Source organism: Haplochromis burtoni, unplaced genomic scaffold (genome assembly GCF_018398535.1).
Source record: "Haplochromis burtoni strain Fernald_Lab_line unplaced genomic scaffold, NCSU_Asbu1 Contig_11, whole genome shotgun sequence".
NCBI classification, from domain to species: Eukaryota; Metazoa; Chordata; class Actinopteri; order Cichliformes; family Cichlidae; genus Haplochromis; species Haplochromis burtoni.
In genome coordinates, this window is record NW_024582372.1 from 4031738 (window position 1) to 4049875 (window position 18138).

An 18138-nucleotide genomic window follows, 5' to 3' on the forward strand; every position below is an offset into this window, starting at 1 on the left:
ATTGCCCTGTCTTGAAAGCTTTTTGGAGCCATATTTTTACGTGGTTTTCAAACCAATTTAGGAAAAAAGTGCCACTCGATGGTAGACTGGCTATACTTGGATCATTTGCATCAATCGAATCTTTTTCCTTTTCACAAAAACAGATAATTACAATGGGTATGCTGGCTGCAAAGAAACTTATTCTTTTACAGTGTTTTAAAAGGTGGATTAATGAGATGGTGTCTGTGGCTAGGGTGGAACAGATACAAATTGGTCGAAAGGGGAAACTGGCAAGTTTTTGTACGATTTGGCAGCCATTTCTAGAATTTTTAAAAATTAACTGATCATAATTCATGCCTCACACTCTGCGTGAATTTTCTTATTTTATTTTACTCTTTAGTTAGTTAATATTGTTATAATTTTTTCTTCTCCTTTTTTTCTCCTTCTTTTTCCTTTTTTCATGCTTATAAGTTCACAAATGCTAAATATAGTAATTGTCCTCAGTTGAATCTGTATAAGCATGCTGTGTTTAATTTAAAAGCAAAAAATAAAATATTTAAAAAAACCAAAACAAAACCTTTTTTAATATGTTTACATTAGAACCAGATTTAGGACTGAAACTTGTTAGAACTAATACTTAAAATACATATTGATATCAACATTATGTAAACATAATGATACTTGTTAGTTAGTTAACCCAACCCAAAATTCTTGATAAAGAGAGTAGTAAGATTCATTGTTATTATAAAAACCTTAGCTTATAAAAACAAGGTAATTAGCCAATGTAAATGCGCTGAATGAAAAATGCTGACCCTGAACAGTGAGGAAAACCTTGGTTTGGTTTCATGAAAATCTTAGGGATTACACGGATTTATGATAAAGATTTTCAGTACCATATGGACACATGTTATTCACACCTCTGCACCAAGTTAGCTCCCTAAAGTTATTAATAATGTATTATTAACAGCTGATTTAGGACTTTCTTGACAAGTGATCACACTTCCTTAACAACATTTGAGTTGGTAGTTGGCCTGTAAAGATCTTTTCGCTGTACTTACAGTTTTCGGTTAGTACTTTCCCATCCAAAAACAGACATAGCTGTTAATCAATACATCTGATCAGTATTTACATAATCAATCCACTGATAAGAATTCTAGACACAGCCTCTGGGTTCAACAACCCTTCTCCCTCTCCGTCTACCACACGCACAACATCTCTGATTCTCTCTCACTCCCTCAAGCCAATCACTTGCATTGATCATCCTCTCTGTTGTGATCTTCAGCTGATCAGCTGCTACCTGCTGTGAACTACGGATCAATGACTGATAAACGAGAAGAAAAACACTCGTTTATCACCCTGGAGATGAACGGATATCATTTTTCTCTCAATTTCTCTGCTATTGACTGTTAGACAGCTCGGAGGCACTACAAATCAATCACAGATGTGTAGTTGAAGCAGGATAAAGGCTCGGAGGAAAATAAAGGTGAAGCAGTCATTGACACCATATTAAGATATACTGACATGATAAACTAAGAAGTAATTTTTCTCTTCTTGGACTGAAAAAAAAACCAGATGGTGGTACTGGCTCAGATAATAAAGGTGAAGCTTATTCTTTATTCTTAAAGCAGTGTTTTTACAGTTTGGACATCATAGACATTTAAAACAACACAACAGAGGAAGTAAAGCATCTAAAACATCTGGCTGTAATGTGGTGCTGAAGTAAAGCAATTTATCAAATGCATTTCATGAAAATGTATTAAAAAAAACCCCAAATCAAAATACTTAAAAAAACAAAAAACAGTCATATTTACCCTTAGAGCTGAGTCCCACCCACATGGCACCATCCTCACTGACATCAGAAAACCTGGTGGTCAGTTGTTGTGTGTCAAATGGTGTTCCATCCTCTTCGAGGCCATCCAGGAAAAGATTTGCATGTCTGTCATGGATCTGGAATTTTCATCAAAGGGAGATACATATATCCTTGATGAGCAGAATGAAATCATTCTTTATATTTACCTTGTATGTTTACAGCTTTGTGCAGTGAACTGTGTGTATGAGGGGTTTCAAACCTAAATGAGCTGTGGGTCACTGCTGGCACTGTCATCTCATTTGGGGCTATTTTAGTGTTCAAGTAGTACAAATAACAAAAAAAACAAACAAACAAACAAGAAAAAAGCCACAAATGTTTCTGAAAATGTAGTGTTGTGTTTGTTTTTTTAAATTTCATCTGTTGTAGAAGATGACAAAACTGCAAATCTGAGCCCCCTGGTGTATATTAACTAGGGTAGGGTCACAAAAATGTCAAAAGTGTCACAAAACTGTGACTAGTACACTACGCTGACTCGGATAACTGAGTTATATTTAAAAAAAATAAAAAACACCTAGTAGTAGCTTGAGGATTTGATTGAGAAACGAAAACTGACCGATGTTTTAAAATAATGTCTATGTATATTTTACACCAAGCTTTATATATAGGACAGTGCAAAAGTGATCACATTAAAAGTTTTATTGCAGGGAGTGGCCAGAAGGGCACATGCAGCTGTACAGACATAGCAGCAGGTTACTACTGTAACACAGCATCTTAGAAAGCAGCAGCTGCTCTGTGTTCGCCTGTTCATCTTTGTGCAAAAGTGTGTGCAAACACCATCAGTGCATATCTATGCGCGTGTGTGTGTGACTACGTGTGTGTGAATTATACATACGGCTAATCTTCCAGCTCATTTCCCCAGTAGCAGAAAGTGCCTCAGGCTAAACTGCCTCAGCTGCAAATTAGCTTTCTGTTTGACCAAAAATCTCCTCTCCACTCCTTTCCCCTCTCCTTTCCTGATCTGCTGCATGAATATTAAAAACTGCACAGCAGACAACACCGTCAAAGCAGGACCAGTTCGCTTTCACATCAAACCCAGGCCAAAAGAAAGATACTTCCAAAAAAGGGACATCACTCCCCCATCCCCGCCTCACACACACACACACCCACCCCTCTTCTTCTGCTCACCAAAAAAAACTTTAATGTGTCCTGTCCCACTTTCTCCCTTTACTGCAATCTCCAAATCCTGTGTTTGGGAAACACACTGTGGGACCACTGATAAACGTGACAGTCTCTGTCTTACTAGAGCCCTCCTTCTCCTGTTTCATCTTTCTCGTCTCTTCCACTCTGGTCCTCCTTGCTTTGTCCTTTCTCCTCTTCATGAGGTCATTTGATTCCTTCACCTTTTTTCAGTCTCCTCACCTCATTTTCTCCATTTTCTACCCTTTTTCCAAAACCATTTTTACTTTCTCGTCCCTCTCACTTGATGACTTCCTCCTCTCATCTCCCTTCCTGTCTCTTCCCCTCATGTTTATCTTGCCCCGTCGTTCTCACTTGTTGTCAGCTCTTTAGGGAAGTTGAAAAGGTGTGAGGAGAGAAATAAGTCCAAGTCAAAAAACGCCTTTAGGGGATGAAGGCAGGCCCAGACAAGTGTCTGCCTCTCAGAGGATAGTTAAGACACCCAGACAGACACTTTCATGATAGCTGATTGAAGACTGGCAAACGCATGAGAGCACAAGAGAGAGCGCAGGAGAGTAAGGGAGTGGAAAAAAAGAAAAGAGGGAAAAAGAGACAGGGGGAAGAGAAAGAAAAGTCTGAGCGTGGCTGTAAGAGAGGAAGCTAGAAGAAGGGCCCTCTTTAGGAATCTCTAAGCCAGAGCTGTGTTGCTCTTGGGATGATGTGAGGCAGTTGTCAGGCCTGATGTAAATGAATCCTGAAGCACTTCATCCTCCTTAGCCGCCATGCGCCCTTTTGAAACACAGCCAACTCCCCTTTGTTAGCTTTCACAAACACTTTTTCTCCAGTTTTCCTTTTCCCTGCCCATCTGTATTTTTACCTCATCCTTTCCTCCACCTTTCTTCGTCTCTTTTAGCCAGTGTAACTTCAGAGTTCTTTCAGCATATGGGTAAACAGAAAAAGGACTTCTTGAATTCTTGTGTTGATAACTAGTCTCATTTGGACTGTGTCCAGAAGAAAGATGCATTTGAAACTCTACCTGTTCTCTTTCTATTACACAGAGGACAAGCACCATAAGGTATTGCCACTACTTGCATATCCATTTATACAGTGTAATCCACAAGTAGCAGCTACTATTTTTAGTTAATTATGTATTTACAAGAATAGCAATTACCTGATTTGGCACCATACTGTAACTGAATGTCCCAGGGTTATACTGTATAACAATTTATTCAACAAAGCGACTAACCAATTTTTCGACTATAACAATTATTAATTGTAAAATGGTTACAGACTGGTTGAAAAGATAACTATGGGTTTTATTTCCCTATCCTGCAAACTCAAACTGCCACATTAGGAGATCAAAGCTGAAAGTGTAAAGATATATGATTTCAGCAAGTTTCAGTCCTAAACTAAATTGAATATTAAAACTCAAACTCTGCACCAACTGTGGTCCATGCAACTACTTATAGCTGCAGAAGCATCATTAGTTTCTGGCCTGTATACCTTCAGTGTGAAAACTGCTTCTTCTGCTACATTGATCAAAATACCACAGTTGATGTTAGATGAAAATTAAACTATAATAAAACAGAAACAGCACATTTTCTTTATTTATTCTTATTTTACATTGTATTATCCCCATTTTCACTGCAGTGGTAAAACTGATGGCCTTAAAGGATTTCCAGGTACTATATTTCCCCTAAAACATATATCAAAGAGTTGTATAGCTCTTTAGTCTGACTTTAAATAGTTTTTTCTTACTGTGATATTTATTTTTTGTCCTCTTTGGGAGTTTTAAGCGCCCTTTCATGGCGCAAAACTCACCCCACTGGCAACAGTACCACCTAAGCCTTTCTAAAAGCCCAGAAACACCCTGAGTGGAAAGCTTTTAGTGATCTGTATACTGGCATTTTGACTAAAGCTCTTCTCGATTTTCACACTCCTGCCAAGCCATGGGTCAGTACACAGTGTGGACAGCAGTGTTTCTCCTAAGCTAAATTCGTAGCTGTGGGCCACAAAAGTAAAGGCAGTTAAGAAAGTACTAGTAAAAAACATCTCAAAGTTGCTATTCTGGTCATATAAAAACATTACCCATTGTAAATAATTCTCATTTTATATCAATATAATACCTGCAACCAATACCAAACATAAGGATCAGCAAAAAAAGTTTTTTAAAAAGTCAGCTGTAAAATATTCATTACATCACATCCACATGCATTCAAGTGATATTACCTGTTTAACCTGCTATTTCTTTCTTTCTTTTCTGGTATGGTTCAATTTCTGCAGGGGGTGCAGGTGGGAGGCATGATAAAAAAAAGTTTAAAACCCCTGTTTTAATGTAAAATTATCAGCAATGTATTGAAACATGTCCCTTTGAAATATATACACTGCACATATTCCATATTTAATGCTGTATTTGTCATTCTCTTGGTGCTGTATTTGTCATAAATGCTTCTTGGAAATAAATCTTTTACCACTTGAAAGCCTGTTTATTTTTCCCTTAAGTGGTGCCACATATGTAAGGAAAATGCATGTGTACAATGAGCAACAGAGTTGAGTAAAAAAACAACAACTTTTCAACTCTTCTCTGCCAACGCCAAACAGCCTATTCTGCTATTTTGGTGTCACTGAATTGGATGACTGGATGTCTCAGAGGAAAAAGACATATCGGAAATTTAACATACGGGGGCCTCAGCAGCATGTAGAAGAACCATCACTCTGGCACAAACAGCACACCCAAGCTGATCCCACAAGTGTTCACTAGGGTTGAGGTGAAGACTTTGGAGATATGGGACTGTCACTGATTGAAGAATTTCATCTTGATATCTCTATGCTCTGAGAATGCCTCCTATGATGACAACGCCTGTTTTTCCAGTGAGGTAGATTCTGTCCAACACCACCACATTGCCTCCACCAAGCTTGGTACCCTATCAGTGGAGCAATCAGGGTCTTCTCCACACTTTGATCCTACGATCCAACTGTCATAGGCACAATATGGATTCATTGCTGAACAGCACTAATAAGGCAACTGATTTTCATCACTTGGGGTACCAGAAGCCAACAACAAAATAAGATGTTTGGCATTGGCAGTTTTCATTGGTGCAACCCACACACTCAGCTCTGCTGGTCAACCCACAAATGTATTTTCCTTACAAATGTGACACCATTTAGGGGGAAAATAAACAGGCTTTCAAATGGTATAGGATTTATTGCCAAGAAGCATTGTTAAACAAAGAAATAATAAACAAAAAACAAATTTCCTTAATTTTATATAAACTTTACATTTTTAGATGATTATATAAATGGCCTGCATTTGTATAGCGCTTTTCTAGTCCCTAAGGACCCCAAAGCGCTTCACACTACATTCAGTCATTCACCCATTCACACACACATTCACACACTGGCGATGGCAAGCTACATTGTAGCCACAGCTGCCCTGGGGCGCACTGACAGAGGCGAGGCTGCCGGACACTGGCGCCACCAGGCCCTCTGACCACCACCAGTAGGCAAACATGGGGTTAGTATCTTGCCCAAGGATATTTGGCATGCAGCCAGGAGGCAGCCTGGGATCGAACCACCGACCTTCTGATTAGTGGCTGACCTGCTCTGCCACCTGAGCTACAGCCACCCCGTGGCCACCCCGTGGGCTGCAGCCACCCCGTGGCCACCCCGTGGCTGTAGCTCAGAAGGTCTACTATTTTGAGTATGGTCTACCATACTCAAAATGGTGTTACAAATAGACATCTGTCACAGATTAAAAGTTTAGCTCATCATGATACAGAAACCATGAGCAAAACGGCAGAATTTTGAAATCTATTATACCCTCCTAGGACTGTACTCTTTTGGACAGAGATCTTAGATGTTGTCCTAGGATCTGCTAGAGCCTCTCGTCTAGCTTGGGGGTCACTGCACCAAGTGCTCCAATTACCACTGGGACCACTATTGCCTTCACCCTCCACATCTTCTCAAGTTCTTCTCTCAGGCCTTGGTATTTTTCAAGCTTCCCGTGTTTCTTCTTCCTCATGTTGCTATCCATCAGTATAGCTATATCTATCACTACTTGGCACAGATGTTCCGGCCACTTGGTTATGGCGTTCCATGTATGCTTTGCCTGCTACCATCTTGTACCCTACTGTTATGTGCTGGATTGCCTCAGGTGCATCTTTACACAGCCTGCACCTGGGATTTTGCCTGGTGGGACAGACCCCAGCCTCTAACAATCTTGTGCCGAGAGCTTGTATCTGTGCTGCCATGATTAGTGCCTCTGTGCTGTCTTTCAGTCCAGCTTTGTCCAGCTACTGGTAGGATTTCTGAATGTCAGACACTTCTTATATCTGCCGGTGGTACAAACCGTAAAGGGGCCTATCCTTCCACGATGGTTCTTCTCCTTGCTCTTCTTCTTTCTCGGGGTTCGTCTGCCTCAGGTATCCACTAAGCACATGGTGAGTTGTGGCCATCTTCCTGATGTAATCATGGATATTCGTTGTCTCATCCTGGACAGTGGTTCTGACACTCACTAATCCTCAACCTCCCTCCTGTTGCTTAGCATACAGTCTCAGGGTGCTGGATTTGGGGCTATACCCTCCATGCATGGTCAGGAGCTTTATTGTCTTGATGTTGGTGGTTTCTATCTCCTTCTGTATTCAGCAGGTAGATCTTGTTCTTCCCATTCAGCTGACTCTTCAGGACATGCCTGGCCCTCTGCAGGTATTTGGTGGTTGTGGATTCACTAGTGGCTTCTTCATCATTCCTATTTACCTGTGGGATTTTCAGGTATTTGTAGCTATCCTTGATATCTGCAATGTTCCCTTCTGGTAGTTCATTCCCCTCAGTTCTGACGGCCTTCCCTCTCTTTGTTACCATCCAATTATACTTCTCCAGTCCAAATGACATTCTGATGTCATTGCTATATACCCTAGTTGTGTGGATGAGTGAATCCATGTCTCGTTCACTTCTGGCATACTGCTTGATGGCACCCATATAGAGGAGGTGGTTGACAAATGCTCCATTCTGTAGTAGGTATCCGTAGTCTTGCCAATGCTCTCACTGAAGGGATTCAGGCCTGTACAGAAGAGCAGTGGAGACAGAGCATCTCCTTGGTAGATCCTGCACTTGATGGTACAATTCGCTTGAAGTTGGCCTCTAGTGTTGTTTGTCACATCCCTATTGAGTGTCTGATGAAAGTTATTAGGGTCCTGTTGATCTTGTATAGTTCTAGGCATTCCATCCACGTGAGGGGCATTAAGTCATAGGATTTCTTATAGTCAATCCAGACAGTGAACAGGTTGGTGGTGCTCTTGCAATCTCGAGCGACTGCTCTGTCTACCAGTCGCTGGTGTTTTGCCCCTCTGTTATTCTTGCCAATTCCAGTTACTTGCCCTACTCGTGTATTGACCCATGTGCCTGTTCATCTTAGCCGCTATGATGCCTGACAGGAGCTTCCATGTGGTATGAGGCAGGTTACTGGCCAGTAGTTGGATGGGCCCACTCCCTTCTGGGGATCCTTGGGGATCAGGACTGTCTGGCTGTCAGTTAGCCATTCTGGGTGTCTCTCGTTGATTAGCAGCTGGTTCATTTGTGCTGCCAGATGCTCATGGAGTGCAGTCAGTTTCTTCAGCCAATAGGTGTGAATCATGTTGGGCCTGGTGCTGTCCAATTATCTATACCTGGGACCCTTTCTTGGATGTTTGCCACTGTGATGGATACCGGGCCATGTTCAAGGAGGTTGCTGTGGTCTGCTCCTAGCTCCACTAGCTAGCACTGAGCATTGCAGTTATGGGTTGCATCATTTTTCGAGATGCTCTTCTAGTATTACTCCATCTCCAGCCTTGGTGGGGCTGTTCTCATGTTGTTCCCCTGCCACTGAGAGTACACCCTAGATGGTTCAGCAAAGTACAGCTAGTTTATTCTCCTGCTTTCTATCTCTTTGGTATACCTTTTCAATTGGCTGGCTAAGGCTGTGAGTCTTTCCTTGGCAGTTTCCAAGGCCTCAGATATGGGCAGCTTACTGTACTTCTTAGGCACCTTCTTCATCGCACCTTTCTGTAGCTCCGATAGTTGACTAATTTCCCTCTATGCTACCTTAGCCTCTAGTCTCCTTCTCCATGTAGGACACTGCTCCTTGTGGCTGTTCATCTTACAGCCAAACATCTCTGTGAGGACTGCTGCTGTGTATAGATCAGCTGGTTGGTTTGGGGGATGGTCACAGTAGGGATTTTAAGTATTGCTGCATTCACATCTTTTAGTAGACCTTCAGAGGGTACTTCACATAGTCTTGGTAATCGGCTACAGAGAGTCTAGGTTTCCAGCTTCACCATGATCCTATCTTTCAGGTCAGCAGCCCTTCCTTACCATAGCTTATATATATATATTTGTTATTATAAAAAAGAACATGTATTTGATGCTAACATGTATTTGATGCCCTAAGATGCTTAGGGTCAAAGGTAGGGCATAGCATAAAAAGTATGATGATTCAAAAAAGAAAGTATTTTAAGAGAGAAATCTATTTTACTGCTGTCAGATTATTCTATTAACAACTAGAGGAATGCTAAGCTTTATGCAGAGCTGAGCGTGATAGTACACATGAGCACATGGGTGTTTGAATGCAAGTTTTTCACAGACACTAGTTTATATACACTGCACTGTTACTGTTTGACCTTTCTCACACAGAATCCCACCTTACCCCTCTCCCACATTTTACACTTCCCTCCCATCAACTCTTTTGCTCTCATCATTCTTTATACCTTAAATCTTTACTTTTTACCCTGATCTCTCCACCCTGCTCACTTGAATTATACTCTCCTGGCTTTTCTTTTTGTTTCTTGGACAATCCAATCATGTTGCTTAGCTTATGCTTCACTGTCTCCTCCTCTTATACCTCATCCTCTTCTTTCTACCTCCTCTAATCCCTGACTTCCTGCCACAGCCCCCACACATCGTACTTCACCAGGCTCTATTCCCCCTGCATCTCTCCTCTGGGCTATGTTGCCCTGTGACTGACTGACATGCCACTCACTGATAACACACCTCATTCCACAGCCAGTGAAGCTGTCAATGGAAGGGGGGGGGGGGGGGATAAAGACAGAGACATAAAGAATAAAGACAGTGAGAATGACATAAAAAAACAAAATGAGAGAAAGAGAAATAACAAGAGATATTATGAGTTTGGAGTGAAGAGTTTAGTGAATGAGAGAACAATACTGTTGTTGACTGGAGAAAAGTAGCAGGCGAGAATAAGTGACACATAAAAGGAGATGTTTTGTAAAGTATATAAAGGCATCACCAGAAAGGAGATGTATGTGGCAAAATTATTCTTAATATTAAGAAGGAAAAAAGGAAGGAAGGAAGGAATAAGCAACTAAAATTACAAAGAATAAAATAAACTGGTGTGAATACGGAAGAGTAATGGCCATGATTAGAGCACATGTAATATGGTTTCAAAAGTAGGAGTCCCAGTAACCCCAGTGGTGAAGATATTTAGCATAAGATACTGCGATTCAAGTCAATATAAAAGGAAAAAAATATATAACTATTACTATTTATAGCTCAGTCTTATTTAAACAACCTAGTAATAGTAATAGTTTTTAAATGGTTAAAACTAATGATGGTGGATGATGGTTTTGAGTCACCATCAGTTAAACAGAATTAAGTTCAATATAACGTAATGCTTGGGTGCTGTCAAAATTCTACAGTTGAGCATCATGTAAAAGACATGAGATAAAAAGGACAAAAAACAAAAAAAAATAGGGGCACAGAGAGGAAGAGCAGTTGGGTCAGGTCAACAAAGACTAAGAAGAAGAAGAAGACAAAATTGAAAAAAAAAAAAAACCCTCCACCAAAGGTGACTTTAAAATTGTCAAATTCAAAGTAATGTTTTCACATTACCATGAAAATGTATTGATTCTATATATGATATGGAGATAGCAGCCAGAGGTGTCTCTCTGCAGAAGCGAGAGCTCCTAAGAGCTCATTTAATCAAAATCTGATTACTTGATTGGATCCAGCTGGCTAACTTACAATTAAGCTTAAGACAGTAGGTGTTCAAGTTTTCATTTGAACCAGAGGGACCGAGGCCTTGTCATGGTGTTGTGTGACTAGATGCTCTCAGATCTCTTTCTTAACTTAATATTTTGGAAACTGATTAATTCCATATTCCAAGCTATCCCTGTTCTCACCCTTCACACGCAAAACAAGCAAAGTGAAATCAGTAAGTGGATTTTGACTTTGTGTGTCATCAGCATGTCACTTTTGCATCTTCAGGCACATTTTCACCTTTCCTCTCTCCATTTCTCTCAGTCCGTCTCTTCTGTTATCACCCTCCCTCTCCTTGTTATTCACTCTCCAATCCTCTCCCACCCTCTTTAGTCCCACATCCCCCCTCTATGCTTGCCCTTACTCACTATGAACTGTTAGCAGCTCTGATGTACGGCCAATATTCTCTCTATCATATTAGCACGGCTGAAGTGTGTAAAGGAAGAGATAGGAAAAGAAGGAGAGAAGGAAAAGAGAGAGAGAGAGAAAAGATGGGGAGGAGACACATTTGTTCTACTCATCTCAGCGCTAAAAGATACAATTACCTCTCACAGCATATTATCCATGTTTTATACCATCCCAGGGCCCCATGCCTTTGCCTTGCCGCGCTCACCCCATGTAAGGCCCATATTTTAACACTAGCTATGACAGTTTATTTAAGAAAAGAAAATTGTCCCCAGGGAGATGGAGAGTGAGAGAGGGAGAGACTGTGTGTGAGTAAAATGAGAGGGAAAGAGGGAAGGGCAAAGAAGGTGGAGAGGGAAGACAATGAAAGGGGGAGAGAATGAGAGATAGATGAGGTAGCGAGAGAGAATGAGAAAGGGAGGAAAAGAAAATTATCTTCTGGTAAAAAAAAAAGACAAAGAGGAAAAAAGAGAGAGAGGGTGACACACCAACCTTTTAATAAAGACCATAATTCTCAGACTTTTTCTTTCAGAGCAAAAAGCAAAGTGGATCCCTTTAACAAAAAACATTCACGAGAACATACTGAGAATTTACTCTGTAAAAATGGAGAGATGCTGAAATGAGACAAATCAAATACATTTTTTCCTCAAAATGGTCTGTTCAATGTAGTTTTTTCTTGTTTTATCAAAATTTAAAAAAAGAAATTAATAAATTCTTCCTTGTTTATATTTAGCCCAGTTAGAGAAGATATTCTTGTTTTCGCTGAGAAGCCATGGATGCACCAGTGAATTGTGACCAGGTTAAGTTTGGGCCATGTTGAGCTTGAAATTTCTCCAACACATTTTCTCTTATTGGGAATAAACCTCTACTAACTGCTTCCTCTCCCTGCTACTTGTGACACCTAGATGATGGTGCAAGAGGGCAGATACAGAACCACACTAAAATGTAAGAAAGTTGAAGATAATCATAGCAGATAGCTGCCCCTCTCTGAGCCTCGTTCTGCTGGAGGTTTCTAACTGTTAAAAGGGAGTTTTTCCTTCTCACCATTGCAAAGAGCTTGCTAATAGGAGGTTGCTTGATTGTTAAGGTTTTCTCCAGAATACTGTTGGGTCTTTACCTTACAGTAAAGAATACTTTGACTATTGTTGTGATTTGGCGCTATACCGATAAACCTGAATTAAATAAAACCAAATTAAACAAACAGCTCCTTTTGCTCTAACAAGTGAAAAGTGTGAAAAGTTTTTTTTTCTTTTCTTTTTTAAATCTAAAGCACCTTGCAGAACCCTAGCCGGATGCATTTTTAGCTCTCATATCTCCAAGCTCCAATGGGAATGAAACCTCTAACCCTGCTTCTATTAATGCCTTGCTCTCACCACTAAGCTGGACCACACTACACACTAACTTAAACCACTGATGTTAAATTAATTAATTAATTTCAGGCTAAAAAAAAATCTACAATGGGCATGCACACACACACACCTTTCTCTCTATGTAATTGATGCCAGTCTTGTGCCCTTTTGCCTCCAGTGCCAGCAGGCAGAGGGCTACCATAGAGGTGTCCACTTCACCCCTGCATAACAACCTTGCCTCACCTTCACACACATACAGACAAGCACACATAAATGCATGTAATCTGGTGCACACAAACACATGCAGAGAGCATACAAAAGGGTGCATAAAACGCTCCCTTGCATGTACACATAGTGTATGCTTATGCAAAGTATAAACTAACACAAAGTAACCTTCAGTGCGTATCTCCATCTTTCTCTGCCATTCTAGGTGGTACAGAGACAAAACCAAAACCAGGAGAAGCAAATTGGACAGAGTGTAGTGAATCTGCTTGTCTCTACAGTATATGACATGTAAGGCCTCCTACACACACAAAAAAACCTTTTAACTTCTACATTTATTTTAAGCGCATAATATTAACTAACATTATAAAGGATTTTTGTATTAAGTCAGATTTAAACAAACAGCAGATTTTGCCCAAAGTCCTGTACTATCAGATGTTTAAAAGGAGAAATTCTATTCATTCTAAAAAATATATAGCACTTTGAATTTGAGTCAGCAACTCATATTTCACAAACGTTTAAGAGGTGTGCTCATCACTAAGTCAAATCAAATCTTCTGTCAGCAACACTTCAAGAATTTGGAAATGGACTAACTGGCCAGCAGAAACTGGCCATTCTGCTTTGATATAGTTTTTGTTGGTCAAAAGTTTAAGGCTTCCTTCACTGTACCTGTATTCCCTCATCATGTCTTCCTTTCAACAAATGAAGTATGTTTTCCATGGCACTAAACAACCATCCCCACAGGAAGTGGTTTGCTCATCTCGAATCGCTTTGTAGTTGACAGCTGGTTACTAGCAGACATTCCAGGCTCTGGCTGAGTAGGTTATCCTCAAATGTATTTGCCATCCTGTCTTATGCCAACTGACAGCTTTCTGTATTGATATTGGCAGTCACTTCAACCCCCTCATCACGAAGGTGAGAAAATGGTTATCTTGCCCAGCTATGATTTAAGTCACTGAATGGCACTAACTTTTTTTTTTGGTCTCCGCTCACTACATTGTCACTTCCTGTGTTGATGTCCTTAAGAACCCCAATCAGATTTCAAGAAATTTGACTAAACCCCCCCCCCCCCCAAAAACCCCAAAAAAACCCAAAAAACCCCCCCCAAAAAACCCCCAGCTGAGCTAACTTTATCAAATCAGTTAGCATCACAGCTAAAGACATGGGTGTTTGTGTTAAACTGGCCAATCGACTTGTCCAGCATGTTTTTTTTTTACTGCCCCAAGCCAGTAGTAGACTTATGTCAAAACTTGCTTAAGTACTACCAGCACCCAGTATTAATGTACTGCAGAAAGAGATTTTTGTTGTTTAGAAAATTTAATTTAAATGTTTAGTAATAAATATCAAGTGAAAAAGAGTTTTGACCTAAGGTTTATTGTGTCCCCCCCACAGAAACGAGACAACCTTCCTCCAAGACCATACTGCTACATATGACATATAGTAGACAACACAGGACTACATAAAGTGCAATGTACAAAAATTGCACATTACTTTAAAGTATCGTGTGACATGATACTTTCTATATGTTGACAATACACGCAACACTTGTAAAAATCATAATTTCAAAGTTATAAGGCTGTCAACTGTTGATCAATAAATAATTAAGTTAATCTTGCAGACCTTGGTGGATGTAGGCCAAATTTTAATAGATTGTTACATGAACCAAACTTTTATCAGAATACATTTAAGATTTTTCACACTATCACATTTACAGAAAGAAAGACGTGCATGCAAACGCTACCAAAAGCATAACCTCCTTGGTGTAGGTAATAAAGGTGGGTGTTTCCAAAGACTGTGGTGTTATCAGGCGAGTTAGTTCAAAATAGCAGCTCTCTGCCAAGTCTACACCAGTCCATATACACACAAAGACACAGGCCAGAGTATAATTGTGCGTGAAAACATTCATTAAGGGTATTATGACATGCAGTAGAAGTTTTAGCAGCCAAAGTGTCTAAGAGCAGATTAGTGAAACAGATGAGCTGTCACAGTCCTTAGAATAAATTGGAGAGCAATGGGAACAAATAGTTCACTCCCTCCAATAAATACATTGATACAGATGTGTGTCTGCATGTGTGTCCTTGTAATCCTGACTGGACCTTAACTTAGAATGACACCCAGAGACATACTGACTTGTCATGTTTTCTTAACTTGTCAGTTTCCCCACTCTTTTTCTCTGTCTTTATGGCTGGGACTCTCTAAGTATATGTTGAGCCAATGTGTACATCCTCTTCTTTCATATATTACTATATTTAATAGCAAGAAATGAAAGTTTCCAGTGTGACTGGTTGTCCATGCCAGGAAGGACAAGAGTTCACAATTTTAATATTATTGGTATCTGATTTATCTCACAATTCTTCTTCATCATGCTCAGCTACTACTGAATTTCCCACACGACTTATGACACTGGGACATAAATTTGGTGAACTTCAATCATTCATTTAGCATTTGTTCAGATTAAGGAAGGTTAATTGTCTAAAAGCATTTTTAAAAATCGTTTTCTCTCATGCAACCCAAATCAACCTACAGACGATGTAAATTATTTATGGGATAAACTGCCTTTCCAAAACAATCCAAGTAAGCCCGGTAAGGCTAAGGTGCTACAGGCCAAAAGGATTAAAAGATAAATAATTTCTATGTATTATTTTCTCTTTAAACATTTACTTTTAATGTCTACATAAAGAATCAGATCCATCAATCCATCCATTCATTTTCTTCTGCTTATCCTCATCAGGGTTGAGGGGGGTTCGGTGCCATAGGGCTACCATAGGGCGTGAGGTGGGGTACACTTTGGACAGATTGGTAGTATCAGGGCAGAATCCGATCCTTTTTTTTGTGGCAAAAAAAATTTCATTGTTGAAAATATGTCCCACCACTCACCATTGCTCACCACAATATGAATCTGTAGGTGTGATGAGCAGTTTTCTCTCTCTATGTGAACAGAGCTTTCTACAAGAATAAAACACTGAAAGAGATATGGTGGTGAAACTGACAATTCATAAATAAGGCCAACCAACCCAAGCATACACTGTGGATTAATTACTGAATTCCTTTGTGTTCCTAATTAATGTTATTGCACCTTGATAAACAGTGCTTATGTTCTTTGGATCCCAAGATGATGCATTCATGTACAAAATGCCCTAATTTCTATCAATCATAAACAGAAATGCAGCATAAGAAAGCCTCTCCGTGGAGGACCCAAATTTAGGCATTAGCTCTTTAACAAGCTCTTTAAAGAGAGGTTAAAAGGAAAGACTTTACTTAGAACAAATTCAGTGGGTTTTAAAAGCCACTTCCCCGGATTTCCAAACTCAGTTGACTTTGTTCTCACTTAACGTAAGCTTAGACCATGCAGAGATTGCTGAAAAACATGAAAGCACTCTGAAGCTACAACAGAACCTGTGTCTGAGTAGAAGCAATTAAAAACTGTGTCATCAATATAACAACATTTTATCATATAAAGATAACACTTGCAGACTTCCTAACACAGACGCATTTACAACAAGCAACAGCGATAACTCAGTAAACAAAAAACACAATTTATGGTGCACGAGTAACATTTCCAGATTTTGAAAACAAGTGCATTTTCTCAAGATCTCAGTTCCTACAGTAGATCCACCTCAAGACTGACATAATTTATTTGCACAAAAGTTAAGTAAAGAGCTCCATGACTCTAATAATTCATTTAAGTTTGACATTGTGACACTTAAAATAAAACAAAAGACCAACCACACCAAATTATTCTTATACACAAATCAGTCAGTGTGAGACTAGTTGTACTGAACTCTTCATCCACAGCTGTAGAGCAGATGCTTTTCTATGGACAACTATCAATTATTAGTATATCCTGCAAAAAGTCACTGAAAGGTGAGTCCAATGATAGACTGACTTTACAGCTATCACTTAACTACACTGAGCCACATCCCCGCTTCCCCCATTTCTCTTCCTCTGTCATTCCCTCCCTCCCCCAGGCAACATTTTCCTCCGCTATTCTCTACATCGTTACCATAATCAGATAAGACAACTACCTAGGGAGCACCAGCATCCCTACAGCACCTTGCTCCTGGCACCCCTGTGTGTGTGTGTGTGAATTGCTCCTGGCGCTTGGAAACCCGCATTCCTTTTGACTGTCTTTTTTGGTGTTTTGATCTTTACAAACCGACAGATGACGGGTGTGTGTGTGTGTGTGTGTGTGTGTGTGTGTGTGTGTGTGTGTGTGTGTGTGTGTGTGTGTGTGTGTGTGTGTGTGTGTGCTATATGTGAATAAGAAAGGTTTCTAAATTACAGAGTTCCTTCATAGGGTAATATCTGTATTGTAGCTGACAGACTGTTACAAATTACCGCTGAATTGCGAGTATGTGTCTGTGTAGCAAGCCAGTAGATAAGTGTGTGTGTGTGAAGGAGAACAGGGGTATGCGAATGGTGTTTAAGTGTCAAGTATGATTATGTTATTCTTCTGAATGGTCAAAGCAGATCACATCACCATACCATTAAACAAAAGGCAGACTGATTCACAGAGAATTCACAAAAACAAACGCATACAAAGTTTTGAAACACCTTCAAGGGGCACCAACGTAACACACTTTTAGTAAATTACTGTACTCTCCCATGCCTACACTAATATGCAACAAACATATAAAGCATACTGTACAAAGGCATATATGACAACTGTACCCCCAGAGGCACGCATCCTGTACACACGCTAGCAACCAACTGAGCCATCAGCAAAACTACATTTAGCCAACAACATGTTAGACTGCCAAAGTACTGTTCCATCAACACCAGTCAGCAAGCTTGTAAACTAGACTGTCAAGTCAAATTTTCAGGCTAGACACAAAGATTTTCATTTTAAAGCATTGCACATTATGGATAACGTACTCAGAACTCCTGGTTTCCCAACCATTTAAATGCAAAACGAAGGTGCTATTAATGTACATTCATTAATGTAGTTACATTTGACACTGTTAGCTCACTTTAAAGCACTCATCCACTTTAGTTATTATGGAACTTATTTTACTGTGTTTTGAGAACACATGGTATTAACAAAGAAAATTTTAGATATATCTTTTTAAAAATACGAAAAGCAAGGTCATCAATAAACAAAATTCCAAAACATTTTATTAGCATCTAAAACAATTCTGGTCTTAACAAATGACTCAGATTATTTCATTA

General features: G+C 39.8%; 1 protein-coding gene across 6 annotated transcripts in view; it reads right to left on the reverse strand.

Moving 5' to 3' along the window:
- The window catches only part of ush2a (Usher syndrome 2A (autosomal recessive, mild)), a 213748-nt gene that overhangs the window by 180800 nt on the left and 14810 nt on the right, over nt 1-18138 (reverse strand). For all 6 annotated transcript variants that reach the window (XM_005915042.3, XM_042214207.1, XM_042214198.1 and 3 more), the window contains one exon: nt 1791-1926. In XM_005915042.3, coding sequence (XP_005915104.1) covers nt 1791-1926 — 136 coding nt within the window. The remainder of the gene's footprint in view (nt 1-1790; nt 1927-18138) is intronic.